We start from the raw sequence: 7,794 nt of genomic DNA, 5'->3' as shown, positions 1-7,794 counted from the left end.
GGGCTGCGCTCGCCGACGGGCTAGTTGCGACGCGTTAACTTGTATATGATAAAAATGAAAAGGGAAAGGAAGAATCTTTCAGGGTCCTATGAATGATTGATTGCTGCGAAATTAAACGCACAAATTGATCTTCCAATCATCAATTAGTCTCCAACAATGACACGATATGACCTGCTCAGCTAATCCCACCACTCGCATTGACCTAATTGAACCATCAATTAATTTTACCCACTCAACAGACGGAATTGTTAACATGACCACACTAGAATCTCATTTGGTGCTTTTCCACCGTCGATCTTCAATTATTATCGCTTCATTCGTTGATCAATTAATCCACAGCCAAAGCTGTCAGATCAAAGGACAATAATTCATCATCCTCCTTCTATTTGATCATTATTATTATTCAGTGACGGAAAAAAATTTAAAGAAATATAGGTGATTTTAGTATTGGAAATTGAATCTGGGATTATTAGAGGATCAAAGGGTACGTAACTTAGGCAGGTTAGACAACTCAACTCTTGGCCCATTTCTACTGACAACGTGCTCCTCCTGCATGTAGAGATGCTGGGGACCATGCATTTTCCAAGATAAGCTTAAGCTTGCTTCTTCTAGCTTCTTATAATATTAACTTAATTAATTATGATTACTGAAATTATTAATTTATTGTCACTGCCAGAAGGCCACGTTGCCTAATTGAAAAGTTTGGTATTATGTCAAAAACGGAGGATTTTTGTTGTCCATGAAAAGGGAGTACAGAGGATATTATAAACATATATACTTGTATAGGGCAGTGCTGAAAGAAATTAGGGCATATATCCCAGAGTGATGATCCTGATGTCTGTTTACTCTTCATAGCAAATAAGCAATGCATATGCATGATTCATCCCCCTTAATTCTCCTGCTAAGCCAATCACAAATCTTGACAGTAAAATTTTAGCATGCATGTGACTCTAGTTGCTGCCACGTATGTGCCGACATGGACTCAGCAATTACAATGGTACTAATCATGTGCCGTGTTTCTCACATTTCACTTCACAGACAGAGACGGAAACAGGCACAGAGAGATCGATATGGTTCAAAGTTGACAACAAATGTTCAATTGGTGTGTATTGAACCAAGTCTTTTTCATTTTAAGCACAATTTTTTTTTTTTTTTTTGGTCTTAACAATATATCATTTGGTTCTCATTCTTCCAAGTCTATCATTTCCTTATCTCTTTAGCAAGCTATGCTGTCGACACCATTAACGGAAAATTATTCACAGATTATCTTTCTTTAACCATCTTTATCTAATTAATATGCTTAATAAAGTAAAACGTGTGATCTTCTCTATGAAAGACTTAGTGGGATTGATTTCTTCTTTTTTTTTTTTTTTAATTAAATATTTAATCTTCACTATGAAAGACGTGTGTGCTCTTCTTAATCAGATCTTCCTTCCTCATTATCCTCTCCCTTACACTACTACGGATCATAATTATTGATGGGATTGCTCTCTTTTTCCCTATAAATATCTCCACTTCACACTCAGCTTGGTGGACAACCCAACCATCCTCTCTCTCTCTATCCCTATGCTCTCTCTCATTGTCTCTTTCGTTCATGTAAGCAACAAAATTATTATTTTCTTCTCAATTTGTCCTCCATGTATGCTGCTCTGCTCCTTTGCATTTACATTGCAGAAGTTGATGGTTTTGCTGGTTTGAAAGTTGAACACTTCCTTATTTGGAAAAGCTAGTTGTTATTTCTATTTTAGGCCGGGTGGTAGTTTCCCTGTGCAAGCTGGGTCTTTATTAATTCCTTTTTTCCCCTTTCTTAATCTCTTCATTTGTTTTCTTGTTTTGGTTTCTCTTTCTCTTTCACCATTGTTTTCATTAGACACTTAAAATATAACATAAAAAATCATCAGATTTTCCTCTTAGCTGAGAACTACTGGAAGATGTTGACATTTCCCCGCATTGCCATAACAGTCATCTTTTTAAGTTTTGCTTTGGTTATATATATCACCTCCAAAAGTGATCGCTGTGGCTTATTATATCAATTACAATAACCATATGTTAGTTCTTGTTCAATTTTATCCATTTTCTTTTGTTTAGAAAAATAATTGAGTTTCCCTTAATCTTCTTAAGAATGCAGAAGTGATACCCACCTCAAAAAGATCTAGACATATAGCTACAAGCCCACGTTCGAAGAAAGCAAAAATGGTGGAATCTAACGTCAAGGCAAATATAAACCAGGTAAGAAAATGCATGCGTATATAAATAAATTATGGTTAAGTGTGACCATATGCAAATATGGCCCATCCCATATATTCATGCCATCTGTTCTTGAGTTTCTCTTTCTCTCTCATACATTGACTGTAATTTATTTATTTTTTGCTTTCTTTCAATTGAAATGATTACACTGGTCTCTTTTTTTTTTTTATTTACTATTTTCATTTTCTTTGTGATGTGATGGGAGCCTAAGAAACGTGCAATAAAATTCTATCAATTACGGGCATATAAGATCATTCTAGTGGAAACTGGTTGAATCATTACCCAATTTGTTCTGGTTTCCATGTATTTCTGAGAGAAATATTACTTTTTTCCTGGGGGGGGGGTGTGGGGGGCGAAGGAAGGTTCCTTCAGGTTGAAGTTATACCATTTCTTCATTTATTATTCTGCAGGATTATTTAAAGAATGTTTATATTTGTCAACTTTTTTCTTTTTTAAATTATAGTTTTGCATGTAGGAACATTGATATCCTGAAAAAATGGGTTACCACGAAACTTAATATTTAGACGTTTTCAGTTGGAAGAGTTTAATATTTTCTGTGTTGATGGAAACTTATAATTAAAATTAATTTTGGGTGGGGATGCTAGTACTGTTGATGCAAGGAATATAGTCTTGTTTTGTTGTACTATTAGCGTCATCAAGACCTCAGAAGCAAAGCAAAATGGCTAAGCCTTTTGCAAACATGACCAGGAGACCAAATGATTTCAGTGGGACACGTTCATGTTGGCCATATGTTTGGACAAGGCAGCTGGATGGCATGGAAATCCAGCCACCGGTCTGCAATATACTATAGAAATAACCTCACATAAGACAATTCAACACTGTCCCAGGGCATTTGGCCCCCCTACACCACTCCCCACCAACACCCCCACCACACACACACCCCACCCTCCGCCCCGGGCCCGCGTTTTCCCTCTATATACTTTTTTTTATATTAATGGAGTTTTACTAGAATTTCAACTCTTAAAATTTCATAATTTTGAAAATAATTTTAATTTTATAATTAAAAAAATCATTTTTTTAGTTGGAATTAAATGATCTCCATATATCAATGACCCTTTGCTTCCTAGCCACAGGCAAAAGAGGGCAAAAAGAAAGGAACTATTCCATCAACTTTATGATGATATAATTGTCCTTTTATTTTTCCTTTCAGGAGATGCGAATTTCTTCAACAACAGTAATTTGCCAATCAAAGCATATATGATTGGCAATTTGACATTAAAAATAGTGACATAATTACCTACTGACTACATATATTTTTACTTTCATTATTTTTTTTAAAATAATTTCATTTAAACTAATCGTGTTCTCATCAAACTCATAATTAAACTTTGGTTTATTTGGAGGAATTGTTAACTAGTGCTATAATTAAGAGAACCAATTAACTTAGGAAAGTAATATTAACAATTTGACACTTACTATTTAGCATCATTAAAATCACATATTGATTTTGATGCATTTCTATGAAATTCTTTGATCTGGAGAGTGCTAAAGACTATCGGTAAAAATTCTCTCATTATAACAAGAAAATGCAAATTAAGAAGAATGGAGAGAGGAGAAGACATTGTCTAGTCTTTAAACAACAAGACAGGCAATCGACTTTTTCTCCTAAGTCCAAAGCCAAAATAGAAAGGAAAAGAGTGTGCTATTTCATCATTTTCTTCTTTGTCTTTTCCTTCCAAAATACCCACTAATTATTTTCTTTTTAAGCCCCCTTTTCAGCTCTTTATTTATTTATCCCTTTTAACATCTTTCCCTCTTCTCATCTCCATTTCAGCCTTTAAGCATGGACATGGACCCACCTTTCCATGAGATCTACAAGACCCTTCTAGACAGCACCATTGAAGAATCAAGAACCAAGACTGGCATCGTTGAGGAATGTGAACTTCCTTTGATCGATCTTGGTCGTTTAAGCTTGGATGAATCTGATGAGAAACACAAGTGCGAGGAAGAGATAGCTAGGGCTTCGCAGGAGTGGGGATTCTTTCAGGTTGTGAATCATGGGATTTCAAGTGAGATTTTGGAGAAGATTAGAAGAGAACAAGTAAAGCTTTTTAAACAACCTTTCTATAAAAAGAGCAAAGAAGACAAGTTCTTGAATTTCTCTTCTGGAACCTATCGCTGGGGAACTCCTACAGCAACTTGCCTCAGTCAGTTGTCATGGTCTGAAGCTTTTCACATTCCTATGACTGATATATCTGCTTCCAATGGTTTCACTAATCTCAGGTAATTAATTTCACATATATTTATCTTCTTAAAAATTTTCTTTCAAATATTTTCCTCTCCGTTTTTAAATGATCTTATAGAAATTACATTCATAGATAACCTACAGGGCTACAATTAATAGCTTCAGGAAATGTTGAAGATATGGAACTAATTAATTTTATAAATTTTCATGGGATTCATAAATTCGGTTTAATTCCATAAGAATTTATTATACTTCACTCAATTTTTTTTTTTTTGTCAAACTTAGTGTCATTATTGGATAGCTGTTCATTGAAATCAAGATGAATTGAAATTTTGTGTTTTTCTATGAACAAATTGACATATATATGCCATTAGAAGTTTGCAAAACATTCTTCTTTTCGATTTGAATTAGACAGTGTATCCTACTCTTTTTTAGGATAATGAATTTGTCTACTATGAATAAGGATGTGGGTATTATAAATTCGACTTCATATGATAACCAACTTAACAACTATTAGATCAAATATTTCAATTTAAATTCACTCATTATACATATTTTAATTAATTTTTATATAAATCTTGATATAAATATTTAATCTAACGATTAAAAACTTGTATTCAACGAGGTCGAGTTTAAATTAGAGGCACCCTTTGAACAATCATTATACCTAAGTAAATTATATAGTTTTGTTTTCCCATCATCATATGTTAATTAAAAGGCATTTCCCAAAATGAAAAGTCTCATACAATTTATTTAAAAAAAAAAAAGAAAATAAAAATTAGAAAGTGTTCACACACATGTAAGCATCAGGAGCCACACCCTGAGAGTGGCTACCCTTTAATGTACTCGTTATCCCCTAGCTAGTCTGCATGTGTGCCTGAACAATTACCTGACAGGTTTTTTCATGGAAAAATAAATTAAGACAGAAATTAACCAACCTGTTGCTGCAACAACTTTCACTAGATCAGATCATGCACGTACAGTTTTGCATGCATGGTCTGATATTTTCCTTAGATTCTAATTTTATTAATTAACTCCCTCCTCACGTGAATGAATGTTACAAAATGAATGAGCTGTAAGTCAGGCTTAGCCAGTCCTCTACAACTGTTAACTTTGGTGTGTGGCCTCAGATGGATAGGGGTCCCATCTTGTTCATAATTGATATATTACAAGTGAACCACACCATGCCCTCCTTCCCCATAGTTCGGAGAAATTTCCCTTTCATACATTAGAGCTTGATAGTTAGATTTCAATTATAGTACTAATTTGAAGTGTTGGATTAATGTCAATTATTATGTACTTTTACAGTTCAACAATGGAACAGTTTGCTACAAGAGTTGCCAGTCTAGCACAAAAATTAGCTGAAATTTTGGCAGAGAAATTGGGCCGCAAATCCACTTTCTTCCAAGAAAATTGTGTGCCAAGCTCTTGCTATCTTCGATTGAATCGATACCCGCCTTGTCCAATCCCTGCAGAAGTATTTGGTCTCATGCCACACACTGATAGCGATTTCCTTACAATTCTCCATCAAGATCAAGTTGGAGGATTACAATTAGTGAAAGATGGGAAATGGTTCGCGGTTAAACCTAACCCTGAAGCTCTAATAATAAACATTGGGGACTTGTTTCAGGTAATTAATCTATCTAAAAATCTGAAATTTATATACGAATCCTGAAGATGTTCTTGAATATTCTTGATCTTGATCTTGTGTATTAATACACACGGACACACACATATATATAGGCTTGGAGCAATGACGTTTATAAGAGCGTTCAACATAGGGTTTTGACGAATCCTGTAGTGGAAAGGTTTTCGACAGCATATTTCTTCTGCCCATCGTATGATACAGAGATAGAAAGTGGGTGCGAACCATCAGTTTATAAGAAGTTTAGCTTTAAAGAGTATAGAGAGCAGGTGCAGAAAGATGTCCAACTATTAGGTCGCAAAGTAGGCCTCCCAAGATTTCTTGTATAACTTTCACTATAACATGATTTTTGCTATATATATATATATTTACCAGGTCTGTTTTTTTTTTCTTTTTCTTTTTTTTTAATTTCTTATAGGAAAATTATATATGATGTATTCTTAGGATTCATTCTTCATAATTTATAAAAATTTATATATAAAAAAATTAAAATTTAAACCCATAAGGATTAGCTTCGTTGGTCAAGGAGTGTGCTCCTTCCTTAGCCAAATGCATGTTTGAATCATGGAGAGGACGATTGGTATTATTCCCCATAATGCGTTAGGTTTGTTGCACAAACCCTAATTGGACTGATCCAAAGAGGGATTAACCCCAATGCAAAGAATTAAGAACAATAATGATGATCTCAAGGGAGACTCTCCCCTAAAATTTGTAATTTTTAATTAGGAGTACATTAAATATTAGTATATTTTTAATAAATTTTCACATTTGCCCTTTTAAAAGAATTTTTTTTTAATAAAGTTTAAAATGTTAATATTTTTTATTGATTCAATTAAATAAAAAATTTAATAAATTTATATCTAAAAAACTTAAGATTTTTTTTTACACAATTAAATTGAAAAATAAGCCTTTTTTTATTTTTTCTCTAAGAAATAAAAAATAAATTTTAAAAAAGTTTTAAATTGTAAGTTTAAACATTATGCCTCTCATTGGCTCTTAAGTTAAAATGCAAAACACCTTATGTCGATTACTGACCTTTTAAATCTTAGTGTTGATGTTGTGTCTGTGATTAAGAATATACTTATTTGTCATAAAAAAAAATTGAAATTTTAATATTTTAATCAATTTCAATATTTTTCTTTTCTACAAAAATAGTTTGTCCACTTGATGATATATATACTATTTTTTTATTTAAAAGGTGAGAGACCCTTAAAAAGAATAAACTCACTGAAATTAATTAATCAATTTATACATCTCAATTTAACAAATCAAAACATATAAAAAAAAATTATATATTATAATCATAATTTCATATCAGCATTTTATAATTTCTCCTCTAAAGATGATGGAAAACTTAACAAGTTGAATCAAATAGTAGAAATAGCATTTTCTAGCTTAGGAAGTGATTTGACGACATCAATCATAGAATATAGAAGGAATCTTTGGCAATTAATTAATGGGGTTACTATTTGATTGAACTGCGTGATTCGTTATTAGGTGTGCAACTTGATCAGCAGGATTTTCCAATTAGATTTTTTTAAAATATAATTGATAAAAAAAAAAAAACAAAAATTAACAAATAAAATTAAAATAATATTTTTCATATCATTATAAGTTGAATAGCAAATTTTGATTATAATTGATTAAGACGTTATAAGTAATTATAAATCTACATTATTTTTTTTAATTCTACTTA

The 7,794-nt window shown here is 32.5% G+C and overlaps 1 protein-coding gene across 1 annotated transcript; it reads left to right on the top strand.

Moving 5' to 3' along the window:
- Window positions 1–1,444: 1,444 nt before the first annotated feature.
- LOC110633181 (gibberellin 2-beta-dioxygenase 8) lies at window positions 1,445–6,487 on the top strand. The gene is made up of 5 exons (XM_021781688.2): window positions 1,445–1,596; window positions 2,122–2,229; window positions 4,043–4,491; window positions 5,762–6,083; window positions 6,197–6,487. The coding sequence occupies exons 1-5, from the start codon at window positions 1,567–1,569 to the stop codon at window positions 6,425–6,427; spliced, it is 1,140 nt and encodes a 379-aa protein (XP_021637380.1). The 5' UTR covers window positions 1,445–1,566; the 3' UTR covers window positions 6,428–6,487.
- The last annotated feature ends 1,307 nt before the right edge of the window (window positions 6,488–7,794 follow it).

Source organism: Hevea brasiliensis, chromosome 11 (assembly GCF_030052815.1).
Source record: "Hevea brasiliensis isolate MT/VB/25A 57/8 chromosome 11, ASM3005281v1, whole genome shotgun sequence".
In the NCBI taxonomy this organism is placed as follows: domain Eukaryota; kingdom Viridiplantae; phylum Streptophyta; class Magnoliopsida; order Malpighiales; family Euphorbiaceae; genus Hevea; species Hevea brasiliensis.
The sequence above is the reverse complement of the archived record's forward strand: the minus strand, read 5'-3'. Positions and strand labels throughout refer to the sequence as shown.